This window comes from Solanum dulcamara, chromosome 1, assembly GCF_947179165.1.
Source record: "Solanum dulcamara chromosome 1, daSolDulc1.2, whole genome shotgun sequence".
NCBI lineage: Eukaryota > Viridiplantae > Streptophyta > Magnoliopsida > Solanales > Solanaceae > Solanum > Solanum dulcamara.
Genome location: NC_077237.1, coordinates 58,557,725 through 58,575,174, shown reverse-complemented (window position 1 = coordinate 58,575,174; position 17,450 = coordinate 58,557,725). Strand labels below are relative to the sequence as shown.

At 37.6% G+C, this 17,450-nt stretch overlaps 1 protein-coding gene across 2 annotated transcripts; it reads left to right on the top strand.

Annotated features, from left to right (window-relative positions):
• Positions 1 to 5,595: 5,595 nt before the first annotated feature.
• Positions 5,596 to 17,197, top strand: LOC129888884 (plant intracellular Ras-group-related LRR protein 7-like). 2 transcript variants are annotated; one of them, XM_055964052.1, is made up of 10 exons: positions 5,596 to 5,953; positions 6,164 to 6,210; positions 9,889 to 10,143; positions 10,234 to 10,342; positions 10,446 to 10,531; positions 15,062 to 15,152; positions 15,502 to 15,587; positions 16,272 to 16,358; positions 16,445 to 16,848; positions 16,948 to 17,197. In XM_055964052.1, exons 3-9 carry the CDS (start codon positions 10,123 to 10,125, stop codon positions 16,553 to 16,555), a joined length of 591 nt encoding a protein of 196 aa, XP_055820027.1. In that variant the 5' UTR covers positions 5,596 to 5,953; positions 6,164 to 6,210; positions 9,889 to 10,122; the 3' UTR covers positions 16,556 to 16,848; positions 16,948 to 17,197. The 2 variants fall into 2 exon arrangements, with proteins under 2 accessions (XP_055820027.1, XP_055819953.1); XM_055963978.1 differs by lacking the exon at positions 9,889 to 10,143 and having other exon boundaries at positions 5,599 to 5,953.
• The last annotated feature ends 253 nt before the right edge of the window (positions 17,198 to 17,450 follow it).

The window sequence follows — 17,450 nt, the reverse complement described above, 5'->3', positions numbered from 1 at the left end:
GTCCCACCATATATTGTTGCTCCTATACTTAGAGGTCTGTAGACATATGTGTGTAGGTTGTTTAGGAGTTTATTTTGGTTATGCCTATGCGATATATTATAAAAGCTATTATGTTGTGGCAGCCTTGTCGGCTGACTTTTCCTTTCATGACATGATGCAAATGAAAGAGGCTATACGTGTATGAATATTTTAGCACCCACTGGGTTCAAGTGTTTGGTTCCTATATCTAGGAAGCTATATGAATATGAAAAGCTTTAACCCATTAAGGTTTATGTGAGCAATATCACGTTATACATAGTCCAATTTGACTATAGTCGATAGATAGGTACACGGGGGTCTAGGTAGGACCCTAATTGCAGACCACGGGGTTGGGTCTAAGGGGGTTTATATTCATATTGATTCCATGTTAAATAGGTTTGGAGGACGACGACAAGAACGTGATTAAGAGAAGTCTGTAAAAGGTATGTAAAGTTATTCCTTTTTTTGGCATGTATTGGTATAAGTATGTAAAGCCTATCTGTTCTTTATTTTAGGCATGTCTTAGATCTAAGTGACAAGTGATATGTGTATGAAGTTTTGAGTAACTCTATTCATGAGCTCTGAACATGATTCATGATTCATAATTCGTGTTCACTGTTGAATGTTAAGACTCTTAAAGTAGTTAAGCTTCCATTCCTCAAGTTTTCTATATGCTGAGAAGTAGTGTATGTAAAGTTATTCTTCCTCTCTTCTGGCATGACTGAGGTGTAGGTATTATGTATATGAAATTTGAATTTATTCCATTCTTAAAACTCTGAGTGTGAATTAAGGCTCTTGTTCCCTTCCTACTGATTAGAACTCCTGTAACAAGTTGAGTCATTACTTTTCAAAGTCTTCCATGTGATAGGAAATGGTACATGTAAAGTCGTCTTTTCCTACTCCTAGAAAGATTGGACGATATATACTATAGAACATGGATTTGGAGATAGCTCCATTTATAGATTCTGGACATAACTCATAACTTTTACCCACTTCTGAATGATAAGGACCTTGAAGTAGTTGAACTACGACCCTTAAGCCTCCTATAAGTTGAATAGGGTTGGGATGTGTAATATCCTATACCTAGGGGCTCTTAAACATGCTTTAGGATGATATATGTGGGATGTTTGATATTTTATAGAGTTTTACATACACGTATATACATTATGATATATGGATTGGGCCGAACGTACCTCGACATATTTTGCTATGTAAGGATCGGGTCGTACGTTCCATGACAGGTTATGCATTATACGGATTGGGTTGTCGTACCTTGACATTATTATGCATTATACGGATCGGGCCATTTTACCTCGGCATCATCATGTAGTATATGGATCAGGCTGTCGTACCTCGGCATTATTATGTGACATATGGATCGGGTCGTCATTCATTGGCATGTGCTTGCTATATACATGGATCAGGCTGTACGTCCCACAGTGCTAATAATATGCATATGCCTATCATGATAGATGATATATTTGTAACACCGAGTCCCCGGGCGAGCCGGATACGGTACGTGTTAATGGTATACATGACTTTATTTTATGAGATGCAGGTACAGTACCCTACTAAATGCTATACTTGGTTTCCTGCATCCCTGTTTTAGTTGTTATCTCAGTTATGTATGCTTATATACTCAGTACATGTATCGTACTGACCCCCCTTTCTTTGGAGGGCTACGTTTCATGCCCGTAGGTACAGATGTTTATTTCGGAGGTCCGCCAGCTTAGGATTTCCGCGCAACTATGTTGAAAGTGCTCCACTGTTTCGGAGCTTAGCTTTTGGGTACTAGTTCTGCGATGTATAGATTTGTTTATGCAGGGGTACGGTGGGGGACCTGTCCCGCCATATGTTGTCATTCCTATTCTTAGAGGTTTGTAGACATATGTGTGTGGGTTATTTGGGAGTTTATTTCGGTTATGCCTATGCGATATATTGTAAAAGCTATTATGTTGTGGCAGCCTTGTCGGCTAGCTTTCCCTTTCATGACATGATGCAAATGAAAGAGGATACACGTGTATGAATATTTTATCACCCACTGGGTTCATGTGTTTGGTTCCTATATCTAGAAGGCTATATGAACATGAAAAGTTTTAACCCATTGAGGTTTATGTGAGCAGTATCACGTTATACATAGTCCAATTTGACTATAGTCGATAGATAGGTATACGGTCCAGGTCGGACCCCAATCGCAGCCCACGGGGTTGGGTCGTGACATAAGAACTCCCTAAAAAGAGTTTATTTTCTCAAGATCAAGCACCACAATTTCAAGATCAAAGATTTCCTTCAAGAAAGCTAGCAATTTTCAAAGTTCTTCAAGAATCTAATTATTTCAGGTATGTAAGGCTAAGAACATTAGGCTAAGTTCGTCCTCATTCCCTACATGTTCATAAAGTTAAATTGAGTTATGAGTTTTAGTTCCAATTTCATTAAAGTGAATTCTTGAGTTGTCTATGTAAATTCTATTAAGTTATTGAATATATATATATATATACGTTGATAATTTTTATGGGTTGAATCATTGAGATGTTTGTTCATTTTTTCATTCACATGAATCCTAGTTGAGTTTTGCATTAAAGTATTTTATGCATTGTTGATGTTAAAAGAGTGATTATTGTTCATATTAAATAAATGATGAGTTGAGTATGCTGTTGAGTTTGAAGGAATCTCTTGATATCTAGTTTCAAGTGGAAGTATTAATGCATTTTAACCCTCTATTTTTGAGTTTGATTCAAGAAGTTAATGTACACTTTTAAATACATTTTCTCAAGATCAAGCATACATAAGGTAAAGTGAAAGCGAAAACATCATAAAAGAGTCTAAACTATGAATAGTAAATGAAGAATGTCAACATAGACTCCAAAAATTTGTCCAACTAGATGCCTCTACTCATGAGCATGGGCGGGGGCTAAGACATGTCCCTACCTCACCCTCAATATGAAATATAACAAAAATCTTTGAAAATAATAACCAACTCGATGACTACTCTTCGATAAATGAGGACTCGCCAAAAACACCGCCGTATAGGAAAGCTTAACTAGCCACGTGGATGAATATGATCTTCAATCTCAACACCTACATTATGAGAGAGTGTAGGCAAAGAGTATGCATTAGTACATTGGAATGTACTAAATATGAGGGCATGAATCCTAGAGATCAATATAGGAGAATTTATGGAAAAACTCTATAATTCAATGCAATAACCATCAATTTATATCAAAATAGACTCATAATCATAATTTGAATCATAATTCATGTAATTGGACTAGAGATCGTAATACCCATAAAATACCAAATTTTAATTTGATAGAAAACTTGAGAAATTGATTGGGCTTCATGAATGAAAGAATCCATGAATCAATACACACATACCTTAAGTTAGAAAACCAAATAATTTGGAAGAACATGAGAGTTTTGAGTAAATTTACTTGAAGTCTTCAATGGAGTCCTTCTGAGTCTTTTGTTGAGAGAAAAATATTTGAGTAGTTGAATTATAGAAGAATGAATAGAATTAGAGGTTTAAGTTAATTTATAAAGCTGAATTAGATCCTAAAAATGTCTAGGTTCATTAACTAACAATTAGGGAAAAGTCTAAAGTACCCTTACTTAAAAAAACTAAATTTGAACAAAAACCACTACCCAAGTCCGCGACGCGGAGATGTTCCCTAATAGGCAAATTTTGAGCAAATGAGATTTTGACCAGATTTTAACTTGGGAAAAATTGCACGGAACGGGAGAAAGTCCGCGACGTGGACTTGCCTCGCACTTTAATGTTTTGCACAATTTCTTCAAAAAATCTATCTTTCGATATACGGGTCCTAAAAATCCACCGAGACTATTTTTCCATAAGTTTTGACCCCCTAATTGATATTCTGGACTCGAATTTACCAATGAGATTAAGAATAATGTATTACGTGAGTGGCCTAATCTCAATGCATTCTTAGGGAACTTGTGAGTATTTTGAAAAATGTTACAATATCTCTCTCTTGGGAATATTCTTCCTCGAATGAGATTCAACTAATATAGGAAGGACATGAAAAAGGACTAGCAACCCAACATGAACATGAAGACACTTTGAAAAGTGCATAGAACATGTAAACTTCATACTTAACATAAGACATAGTCCTTAATAAAAAGAATCATTTTCATCAATCATGCATGCATATGAATAACATATGGAACTGAAACATAGGAGTTTAATCGATTTGATCATGAACAACTTAGTACCTTTAGGCTTGAGTGGAAGGAAAGAGATACGGATAATGCTTCATCATGTCCGATTCCGCTTTCCACGTAGCACTCTCTATTTGTTGATTCCTCCATAACACCTTGATGGATGCAACGTCTTTATTTTTTAATCTCTTCACTTGCCGGTCTAAAATCTCAATTGGGATCTCCTCATAAGTCAAATTCTCTTCAATACTCACATTCTCCATTGGCACAATAGAATTTGGATCACCCACAAACTTCCTCAACATTGACACATGAAATACCGGATGAACCAATGCCAACTCAAGTGGAAACTCTAACTCATATGCCACTTCACCAATGCACTTCAATATTCTATAGGGTCCTATATAACTAGGACACAACTTCCCTCTCTTACCAAACTGCATTACCCCCTTTCATAGGTAAAATCTTCAAATACACCATATCATCCACATCAAATTCAAACTCTCTCTTCCTAGTGTCCGAATAGGACTTTTGACGACTTCGAGCCATTTTCAATCTTTCTCTTATGAGCCTTACTTTCTCCATTGCATTAACTACCAACTCTGAACCAATCAATGCCATCTCATCCACTTTAAACCACCCCATTAGAGACCTATCTTCTCTCATACAAGGCTTCAAAATGAGCCATTTGGATATGAAAGTGATAACTATTATTGTAGGAAAACTCAATCAATGGAAAATGCTCATCCCAACTTCCTCTAAGATCAATCACATAAGCCCTTAATGTATCCTCTAAGGTTTGAATTATTCTTTTGGCTTGTCCATCAGTTTGAGGATGAAAAGCGGTACTTAGCTTGACTCTAGTACCAAGACCTTTCTGAAATGACTTCCAAAAATGTGAAGTGAATTAGGTATCTCTATCTTATATAATCGACAAGGAACACCATAAAGTTTCACAAGTTCTCGAATGTACAACTTAGCATAATATTCGGCACTATAAGATGTCTTGACAGGTAGAAAATGCGTCGATTTGGTCATTCGGTCCACAATGACCCAAATAGAATCATGTTGTCTTCTAGTATGAGGCAAACCCATGACAAAGTCCATATTCACATCTTCCCACTTCCAAGTAGGAATTTTGATCTTTTGAGCTAGACCTTCCATCCTTTGATGTTCAACTTTCACTTGTTGACAATTAAGACACTTAGCCACGAACTCCACTATGTCTTTCTTTATGCTATTCCACCAATACACTTCTCTCAAATCAGGATACATCTTGGTGTATCCTAGATAAATTGAATATCGAGAACTATGGGCCTCATTCAATATCAACTCTCTTAATCCATCAATATTAGGAGGGACGACAATTAAGACACTTAGCCACGAACTCCACTATGACTATGAGCAATTCTTACCGAGGTGGATCTTTACCTTCCTAAACTGCTGAGGGTCCACAATGCAATGATAAAATATGTATGCTTAATCGCGAGGTGTCATGGTCTTGTGTGTGTGTGTATGTGTTTGTGTATATGCACAGATACACAATCAGACGCATGCATGCTTGTTAATTTGCTGGTTTCAAATGAATTATGCTTACTGTGCAGAAATGTAAATATTGACAGATAAAGGACATACAGGTTAATCCTCTCTGTTAGTCTTATGATCTCCTGATTGTTTTTTCCATGACAGTCTTTTCCCGATGAAGTTATTTTCCTGGAGAGATCTGTACGCACCCTCGACTTGACACACAATACATTGGGTATGACTCTAATTTCTCAAGCTTCTGATTCATATCTGTCTTGTCAGTTAGAGCACAAAAACAAACACTACCAATTCTGTGTTCTTCTGACAATTAATTTATACCTGTGTTACTTGGGGAAATTGTTTTCATTGTTTATATGTCTGATCTTATTTACTTGGAGCTTTTATCTTTTCTGAAGCTAATCTCTCAGTTTCTGGATTATGGCAGTTCAAATTCCCATGGAGATCCACAAGCTAATTAACTTGCAGCGTCTAGTAAGTATACTGACTACATATTTGGTACCTGCCTTGTATCTCAGCTTCTCTTTATTGTTTTTAGAAAACCTTATCATATTATCAGTGTCCACATCTCATAATGAAAGCTAGGTCGAATTGTCAGTCATATTCCTGCAGTCAGAGGTCATTTAGAAGAAAGTTACATTGTATTTGCAGAATTGGCAGAACTAAAATGTAATGAGTGTCTGTCATTGTTTTGGAAGAGAAATTTAACAAGGAAAAGTTAGGAAAGATAATTAATAGATAACTTGATGATAATGGAATACAACACACTTATTTAGAGGTGTGAGATACAACTCACATCTTATATTTAACCAATGAGGCTAAAGTAGCATTAACACTTAACAACAACAACATACATACCTAGTGCAATCCCACAAGTGGGGTCTAGAGAGGGTAGGATGTACGCATACCTTACCCCTACCTTTGTGGAGTAGAGGGGTTGTTTCCGATAAACCCTTGACTCAATAAAAAAGAAGAATTCGAAGCACGATTATTAGAAAATAAGACTACAAAAAACATGATACAAAGCAAATGGAACAACAAGTAGTAATAAACAATGAAGAACAAATAAACTATGTGATTTCTAAATAATATTACTAATAAGGAGAAGCGGAGAGGAGGCTAGTGCCCTGCCTCTCCCACAAGAAGTGCCACAACACTTGGCTACCTGTAACCTTCTACCATAATTCTCAACCTAATACCTTCTTGTCTAGGGTCATATCCTTAGTAAGCTGAAGGTCTACCATGTCCTGCCCAATCACCTCCCCTTAGTTCTTCTTCGGCCTACCTTTACGCCTTCTAACTTTTGTTATAGTCAACCTCACACCTTTTTATTTGCGCATCCACACTCTCTTCACATGCCTGAATCATCTCAACCTTGCTTTCCTGATCTTGTCCTCCATGGAGGCCACTCGCACCTTGTCACACATAACTTCGTTTTTAATCCCCTAGTATGTCTACACATTCATCTATACATCCTCATATCCCCTACATTCATCTTCTGAACACATTCTTGACTAGCCGGCACTTTGCCCCATACAACAAAGTTGGTCGAACCACCACTGTGTAGAGTTTACCTTTAAGCCTTGGTAACACATTCTTATCACACAGTACCACAAATGCGAGCCTCCATTTCACCCACCCCGCTCAAATGTAGTGTGTGACATCCTTATCAATTTCTCTGTCTCCTTGGATTGTGGATTCAAGATACTTGAAACTTCCTCTCTTGGATATATTTTGTGTTTGATTTTTACTTCCACCTCTGCCTCATCCGCCTCATGTGTTACGTTACTGAACTTGCACCTAGGTACTTTGTTTTAGTCCTGCTTAACCTGAAACCTTAGACTCTAGAGCTTGTCTCCAAACTTCTAGCCTATTGTTAACTTCACCGCATATCTCGTCAATCAATACTATGTCATCTGTGAATAATACACAACACGACATCTCCCTTTGAATATCTTGTGTCAATTTATCCCTCACTTAGGCAAATAGGAATGAGATAAGGGCTGATCCTTGGTGCAATCCCATTACAATTAGAAAATGTTCTAAATCACCTCCCACTGTTCTAACTCGTTTTTATTGGCTCCATTGTACATGTCTTTAATTGCCCTAATATAAGCCACAAGTACACATCTAGACTCAAAACATCTCCAAAGGACCTCCTTAGGGACTTTGTCGTACACCTTTTCTAGGTTAATGAACATCATGTGTAAGTCTATCTTCCTATCTCTATACTGCTCCAACGATTGTAAGTCTATCTTCCTATCTCTATACTGCTCCAACGATCTCCTTACACGATTAATGGATTTTGCAGTTGATCGCCCAAACATGAATCCAAATTGGTTATCGATATAGACATACCCCTCCTCATCCTCATCTCGACCACTCTCTCCCAAACTTTCATCATATGGCTTAGTAGCTTAATGCCTCTATACATTGTTGCAATTCTTAATATCACCTTTGTTCTTGTACAATGGAACTGTTGTACTCCACCTCCATTCTTCTGGCATGTAGCCTTTTTAAAAATGACATTAACAAACCTAGTCAATCACTCCATATCTGCCTTGCTTGTGTTCTTCCAAAAATCTAGCAGGATCTCGTCTGCCTCGATCACTCTTCCTCTCCTTATCTTACGAATAACCCCCTCAACCTCCACGCTACAGTACCCAAAATCTCTGACTTCCATAATACTCTAACTTCCACAACACAATATCTCTATCCCTCTCTTCATTCAAGAGCTTATGGAAATACATCTTCCATCTCCATCTAATGTGCGTCTCTTTGACCAACACTTTACCATTCTCGTTTTTGATGCACTTCACTTGGTCCAGGACTCGTCCCCTCCTTTCTCTCGCCTGGCGAGCCTATGCAACTTCTTATCCCCTCTTCTGCACTCGAGAGCTTTTGCACTCGAGCTCTTCAATAAGTGTTCAAAAGCTGTCATTTTAGCTGCCATCATAGCTAGCTTTGCTTCCTTCTTCTCCATTTCATACCTCTCCCTGTTCCTCCTCTTGTTCTCCTTGTCTAAACTTTCCATTAATGTTTAGCATAAGAAACCTTCTTGACTTCCACTTTTCCTTGAACCTCTCCGTTCCACCACCAATCCTCCTTGTGTCCACCTGGTTACCCCTTGAAACCCCCAATACCTTTCAGCTGCGATTTTGATGCAATCAGCTGTCCTAGACCACATACTATCTGCGTCCCCACTTCTCCCCCAAGCCCCCATAATTGCCAACTTCAGCCCAATCTTCAAGTCCCCACACCTCCCCCAATCCCCCATAATTGCCAACTTCACCCCAATCTTCAAGGGTTTGGCTGTAATAAATCATAGGAATTGAGTAGGAACTCACCTTATATGATTTGGGAGAGTCTTAGGGTGTTTTCCATCTATAAAAGTCGGCCAAAATGAAGTAGGATTAAAAATCCTGGAAAATTTCCCGTCACTGCATATTTTTAGATGGACCCGTTATGCCGAAAAATATGTGGCTGCATAGTGGATATGGTGCAGCATATCAAACACATTTTGATACCGAATGCCGCCTATCTGGAGGCCCAAAATATGAATCAATCTGCAGAAAGCAGATTGATTTTTGGGAAGGTATTCGACCGCATTTTAATCTAGTAATATTTTTGCCACCTCTCAGTAAAAAAAGATCATATCTTCTTGTAAGAAATTCCAATTACGGACATTTGAAGTGTTGGAAAATAACTCGAAAATCTTCAAGTGGAATGTAACACACCACATAAATCTTAATTCGAAGATATGTTAGTTTGAAGTTGGACCTCGTGCAAGCTCATGTGAATTATCAGTCTGTTGTATAGCTTTTACCTTTGCTTTGTGCTAGGGCTATCCTTAGCCCCTAAATCACTCCCAATACACCTCTTATACTTATTATCATGACCATGTGATATGGTACTAGTTCATAGTCCCTTTTGGCGCGCAAAGAATTTTTTCTAGTCGTTGTCGTCGCACTTTCAAGCACACAAAGAATTATTTCTAATAGTCGTTGTCGCACTTTCAAAGTCTTGAATCATTTTGGATTTACACGCTTATTGCTCAAAGTACTTCCACGCTCGTTCTAGTACATTTAAATACTTTCTGAATTTATTATCCTCGCTGATCCCCACACTTACAATCTTGATCCGATTTTCAAGGTTCAAATTTTCGGGGTCTTTCACCAAGTATGCTAGTGGTATACAAGAAGTGGACCTACACCAACATACAGTTCTGGTGCTCCAAAAATCTACGCAAAAATAAAAACAAAAATCAGTTGTAATCTGTGCAAGAGTCCTCAAACACTCTACCGGGATGAAAATCAATTCTACTTGGGAAAATTGAAAAGTGTGTGCATTTCATTTATTCTGAAGGGACTCTTCATCTGGGTTTTCATGCTCAATACTATTGATATTGTAGGGTGTATTCTCTGAAAATAAATATTTAATAAGAGTTCGTTATATCTGATTCTATCCAAAGAATTGGGTCTGATTGTTTCTTTTCAGATTTTGGCTGATAACCTGATTGAGAATCTCCCGGTGAACCTGGGACTGCTTCAGTCTTTGAAAGTTGCAACACTTGATGGGAATCGAATTACAGCATTTCCAGATGAATGTAATTTCCCACCATCCTAGATAATATGTGAAATTAAGTAGGTTTCTCTCTGCTATATAGTGTCACACTCTCTATTCTAACAACATAATGTTCTCATATTCAGTGGGCCAGTTGGTGAAGCTTGAGCGTTTGTCTATCTCAGGAAACTTGTTAATGAGCTTGCCTGAGACCATTGGGAGCTTGCAGAATGTGAGTGATTCATTATGATGGCTTATATGGTGCCATCTTCCGCAATTCTATATAGTGTGCCAGTTAATATATTATTTCTTAGCTTGCTTTACTGCTTTTGTTAAAAATAATTTCGAGTATAAAGGTTGCTAAGGTGTCTAATGAAATGGTGTCAATCTTGTAGACAATGTTCAGCATATTGATATCCAAATTAGTGGATCATTTTGCTTACAACTTTCTGTCTTACAACTGAAAGCCCTACTTTTTTCCCCTATCTATATAGTGATGCCGCTTCATCATGAATTTCTATTGTCTTCCTGGTAGTTGATGATGTCGTTTTGCTCTCTTATGTTAGTATTTTGGATTTGGAAGAGGATCCCGCAGCTCCTGGGGGAGGGTGGTTGAATTTGGAGAATAAGTGGTTCCATTGCGGGTTGTCTTGATGTCCACCACCCTGAGTGCTGTCTGTTCTTCCTTTTTATTTCACCCTCTCCTTATATTTAATATTTTTCTCCTTAATTTGTTTTCCATTGTCATTGATGAACCAAGTATGAGAAATAAAGACTCGGAAAATACTATCAATATACGTAAACTACATTATCACACAGAGCCTTGTTCATAGACAATACACTACAATCCTTTTCCATGTAGGGGCACCATGTACAATCCTATTTTAACACTCTCCATCAAGTTGGTGCATATGTGTCATATGTATCAAACTTGTTACATATGTAACTAATAGGAGGACCAGTCCGGGACTCAGATACTTCACAAATTTAGTAACAAAATCTCTAGAAAGTATCTTTTCTCTAATAAAGTGGCAATTAATCTTAATATGCTTATCCCTCTCATAAAATATCGAATTTTGATGCAGTATAAAGGGCTGCTTGATTATCCTATACAAGTTCCATTTGACTACAAAAACAATATATCCAGTGTGATTTCATTGGTGGGGTCAAAGGAGAGGGGTGCAAGAAGACCTTAACTGTACCTTGTGAGAGGTTGTTTATGGTAGACCCTTGGCTCAACAAAAGCATTTTCAAAAACAAGTTTGACAAATATAAGAGTAAAAGCTATGGTGAAAAATACTGAAGAAAGGGAAGTACTGACAACAAAAATAACACACAAAACCCAAGTAAAATAAACAATAGTAGTAATACAATGAAGAAAAAGATAATAATAGAAGAATAATAATGATACTAGTCTGTAGAACCATGCTCTCCCTCATGAAAAGGAGGAATCGCTCGATTCCCTACTAATTCTCTACCCTAATCCTCGACTCCATGCTTTGCTAACTAGGGTCATGTCCTCAGTGAGATGGAGATATATCATGTTATGTCTAGTTACCTGTCCCAACTCTTTCTTGGTCTACCTCTACCTCTCCCTCTCCTTAGACCTACCACTGTTAACCTTTCGCACCTCCTAACTGGGGCATCTATGTTCCTCCTCTTCGTATGCCCAAATTATCTCAGTGTCACTTCCTGCATCTTGTCCATCACTGAGGTAGTCTCCACCTTCCTCCGTATATTTTTGTTCCTAAGCTTATCTCTCCTAGTGTGCTCGCACATCCATCTAAGCATTATCATCTTCACTACATTCATCATTTGAGCATATGAATTTTTGACTTGCCAACACTCTATCCCCATATAACATAGGTGGTCTAATAACCACTCTATAGAACTTACCCTCAAGTCTTGGTAGTGCATTCTTATCGTATAAAACATCGGATGTGAGCCTCCATTTTATCCAACCTGCTCCAATATGATGTGTGGCATTATCATCGATCTCCTTATTTCCATGGATTATTGACCTAAGATACTTGAAACTCTCTCTTAGGGATGACCTGTGTATCAATCCTTACTTCCCCATCCACCTCCACCTCCACCTCATGCACTGTATCACTAAACTTGCATTCCATGTACTCTATTTTAGTCCTGCTTAACCTAAAACATGTAGACTCTAGGGTGTTGCCAAACCTCAAGTCTATTGTTAACTCTATCGTGTGTCTTGTAAATAAATATTGTGTTATCTGCAAATATATGCACCTTGATACCTCCACTTGGATATGCCGTGTCAATTCATCTATCACCAAAGCAAATAACAAATGGGCTAAGATTCGATCCCTCGTGTAACCCCATCTCTACTTGGAATTGTTCTAAGTTTCCTCCTATTGTTCTCACTTTGGCTCCATCCTACATGTCATTAAACCCTCTATGTATGCCACATGTACACCTCTAGGTTCCAAGCATCTCTATAAAATCTCCCTAGAGACTTTGTCGTATGCTTTTTTTAAGTCAATGAACATTATATGTAGATTTCTCTACCTGTCTCTATACTCCTCCAACAATCTCCTTATAAGATGAATACCTTTCGTAGTTATCGCCCTGGCATGAATTTGAATTGGTTCTATCAGAGATGTTGGAGAAAAATATTATTGAATTATGTCTATACATTTTTACATTGAGACCCTACATTAGACTCTTTTTCCAACTAGGACACTACATTACAATCATTTTCCAAGTAGGACTATATATACTATTCTTGTTTCTACTCTTATTCTAACACTCTCCCTCAAGCTGATGCATACATGTCATATTTATTGAGCTTGTTACAGATGTGATTAATACGAGTACCAATGAGGGACTTAGTGAAGATATTTGTAAGAAAATTGGTAAGGATGGCTGTGGATGTCTGGGCAACCTCAATTGAAAAGGAACAAAATGAAAAATTATTTAAACCTGGTATAAGATATATGGGTCGTCTCGAAATAAAGAGACAAGTAGATCTTGAATAACAAAGCTGCCAAAAAACTTGTCGGAACAGGCTCACATGCTGATGCGTGGTCAGATCTCATCGAAGGTGATGATCTCCTTGGCGGTGCGTGTAGGCTAGTGGGAGGTCGATTCACAGCGGCCTGTTGTGGTTTGGTTGCAGGGAAACACTGTACCTCTTAGTAGTGTTGGTTTTCACAAAACATTGACGAAAAGTCAAACTATGTAAGTCACATTTGAGGATTCATCGGAAAGACACACGAAACTACTCAAATCAGATTTGAGGAGTCACCGGAAAGATGCACGGTGCTATGCAACTCAGATATGAGAAAGTTTTCCAGAAAGATACATGGTACTACACAAATTAGATATGAGAAAGTAGTCACCGAAAAGATGCACGGTGCAATGCAAATCAAATATAAGAAAATAGTCACCGGAAAGATGCATGGTGGTACACAAAGTCAGATATGAGAAAGTAGTCATCGGAGAGATGCACGGTGCTACACAATCAGATATAAGAAGCCACTGAAAAGCAGCACGGTGACTACTTTCTTTGTCCCAGATGCTTTTCAAATTAGTCCTTTTTAGCATGATTATTTTTTCATGCACATATTATTGCCCCAACTTTTGTTGAACATAATCATTGGCTAGACGGGCGGCATATATGAGCTATAAACACCTATCGACAATGAAAGCTTATTAATTCTCTACCGGATCGTAGAAGTTCTGATACCATGTGAGAAATATTGGAGAAAAATATTATTCAATTGTATCTCTACATTATTACATTGTGACCCTATTTATAGACACTATATTAAACTTCTTTTCCAACTAGGACACTACATTACAATCCTTTTCCAAGTAGGATTCTATATAATATTCTTGTTTCTACTCCTATTCTAACAGGTTCTCTGAAATAGATACATCCCTCGTTCTTATCCTCATATCTACCACTCTCTCCCAATCCTTCATAGTGTGGCTTAGTAGTTTAATACTCCTCTATAGTTGCAATTTTGAATATCACCCTTGTTCTTGTACAGCGGGATCATTGTATTCCACCTCCATTCTTCGGGCATTTTAGTCATCCTAAAAATGATATTAAACAACCGAGTTATCCATTCAATACCTATTTCCCCTGTGCTATTCCAAAAATCCATAGGTATCTCATCAAGTCCGCTCGATCTTCCCCTTTTCATTTTACGAATTTCCCCCTCGACCTCCTCAAACTTTATGCCCCTACAATACCCAAAATCTTGATGTCTCTCGGAGTGTTCTAAGTCACCCAACATAATATTCCTGTCCCCCTCTGCATTTAAGGGGTACAAATTCCATTTGACTGAACTTTCCAAATTTTGATTCTCTGAGCATCGAGAAATAATGACTCAGAAAATATTATTAAGACACATAAACTACATTATTCCGAGGCCTACTTATAGACAGTACACTACAATCCTTTTCCATGTAGGATACCATCTACAATCCTATTGTAACACCAAGAAATGTAGTGTTCATTGTTAGATGTATATCTGATTGTCATGGTTGCTGAGTTGGGATTATGAATTAAGGACTGTCAATCAAGTTAACTAGCTCTATCGTTTGGAAGTGTTTATATCCATCTAATCATTTGCATATATTGTTATGTTACTCCAAATATGTTTTGTTATTTGTGAGTTCAGTTCAATACGATGATGCTGTTTTTCTGTCTGTCCGAGATAGTCGTACAGCCTAGACTTAAAGTATTCTAGGCTTTCGGAATTGCATTAATGTTTTTCCACTGCAGTTGGTGCTGTTGGATGTTTCAAACAATAAGTTAAAGTTTTTTCCCGAATCAATTGGAAGTTGCTTCTCTTTGGAAGAATTGCAAGCAAATGGTACCTTCGAATTTTAGTTCATCATTCATCTCATTCTTGCTATTTCTCTATTTCCTTTTGTTTTCCTGGTGGTGAAGCTCTGTATCTAATATCCGTCGAGGGAAAAAAGCATGTTATCATCAACATAAAATTAAGTGAAATTTATGGCCGATGATAAAATTGGAGTGTTGGGTGACCTAGAAAGCTAATGGAACATAGACAAATCTTTTTTGTTAAGCTTATAACTTAGGCACTATTCTTGATACTATCCAGTTAAATTGATCCATGATTTTTCGCGTTCTGTCTCTTATTTCTCAGTGTGCAATAATTAGTTTTTTACTGTGTTCTTTTATGCAATCTTGCCTCGCAGATAATTCCATTGAGGAGCTTCCTGCATCAGTTTGCAATCTTGTTCAACTAAAATCACTCTGCCTGAACAATAACAATCTCAATCAGGTTACTGCCTGATTTCACCTCTTTCTGTATGTGTGACCCCTGTTATTTTGAGGTTATATCTAGTATTCAGAGTTTGCATCGATTTGGTACTGCTCTCGCGGCCCGCACTGATACAATGTGTTACCCCTAGATGTCAAGTCAACTGCTGCACGCATATGTGTTTGTCTCTATCATCATCACACATATGATGTGCAAAGAATAGTAAACCACGTGGATCAAAAGTTTACCTGTTTGTCGCATCGAAAAGCTGAACTTATTGTTGTGCTGGTGATGCTTGCATGTGCTCTCTCTCTCTCTCTACCTATCTATCTATCTATCTTAAGGATGCTATTAAGCAGAGTTAGGAACTCTCTTCGCACGATCTGTTAGCCTAGACCACTTCCCCGTCTATGAGTGCAATAAGGGAAACACAGACATTAACCTTAAAAACGTGCATCTAAAAGTTTTTCCTTTTAATAAGACACAGCTTCATGAAGAAATGCAGATAACCAAACAACCAGTAGCATCTAAATTGCAAACCGGCAATCATGCCAAATACCCAAAATGATCCACATTTGAGGTCATTGGATTGAACTTCAAGTATCTTCAACTTAAGCATCATCATCCAAGTTCTTGTACTTGTTCCTATCAAGTATATGTTTTTACTAGATAGTCATGCTTCTTTTTGGTAACTGGATTGTTCAGATGCCTCTAAATTTGTTAAGAGAATGCAAGAGCTTGCAGAACATAGCCCTGCATGGAAATCCCATTTCTATGGACCAATTTCAACAGGTTACTCGCTTATATTCTACTACTTAGCTCTGTAATTCCTAGAAAAGTTATTTACAAAGAATTCTATTTACTTTTTCATTTTCCAGATGGATGGCTTCAAAGACTTTGAAGCCCGCCGTAAACAGAAGTTTGATAAACAAATTGATTCAAATGTGATAATCAGTTCTAAAGGGCTTGATGAGGGTGTTGACTTGTGATTCCTCTCCGCAGGTGTTTTCTGTAACGCTTACGCGTAATCTTGTTAATCTCAGGTTTACTATTTTTTTGGTTCAATTCCTTGATGTAAAACTTCTCCTTTATGTATGACCATGTAGTAGCCACATTACACAGTTGTGCTCCTTCAGTTGCTGTCAAGCTCGTAATATTTCTAGTGTCTGCAATGCCTAATTTGGACAATTCATTCTTGCTGACTGATAAGACTATCATGCATGTCTCCATTGCTCTTAGCTCCCAATCATGCATGTCTCCATTGCTCTTAGCTCCCAGCCTGGTGCGCCTGCATAGTTGCCCCTTGTCATTTATGTTTCAGTCTTCTAGTTAGTATTGATGATACTAGTTTTTGAATCATTATATCTCTTATTTACTGCAGGTTAAATTTGTTGAGGTTGGATGGAATTGTGACAGTTTTGACTTTGATGGAAAGGTATTGCTTCTGCTTATTTGGCAGGAGTGAATTTCACACCTTTCTATAGTTTGTCATTGATTGTAAGCTTTGACTTGTGCGTAATTGAATCTATGCTGAATATGTTGTGATTGTAAATGATTCAACCTAACGATTTTTGTAGATTTTGTGAGCTGAATATCAGTTCAAATCAACCTAATAAATTTTGATTTTAATATGTTTGGAATGTAAGGATCGTCCTTTCGATGTATCCAAGAGTACGGTCTAGTGTTGAATAAAGTCGTTGAAAACTGTGGCAAATCAAACTTTTGTATCCAAGAGTACGGTCTAGGGGCAAGAGGAATGATTAGACTATCTCTGTCATTGTTTCAAAATTAAATGAAATTAAGGGGGTGTTTCTAATTTTCTCATGTTTGATTGGTTAAAAATTTTGGAGAACATTTTCTCTAGTAAGTATTTCATATGCAAGC

What these genes read in the sequence shown, in the direction of transcription:
- LOC129888884 (XM_055963978.1), top strand. Translation starts at nt 6,175, where the DNA reads ATGGAGATCCACAAGCTAATTAACTTGCAGCGTCTA. An exon ending in TACAGCATTTCCAGATGAAT is followed by an intron (nt 10,343 to 10,445) that starts GTAATTTCCCAC and finishes TCTCATATTCAG; the next exon opens with TGGGCCAGTTGGTGAAGCTT. An exon ending in ACAATAACAATCTCAATCAG is followed by an intron (nt 15,588 to 16,271) that starts GTTACTGCCTGA and finishes TGGATTGTTCAG; the next exon opens with ATGCCTCTAAATTTGTTAAG.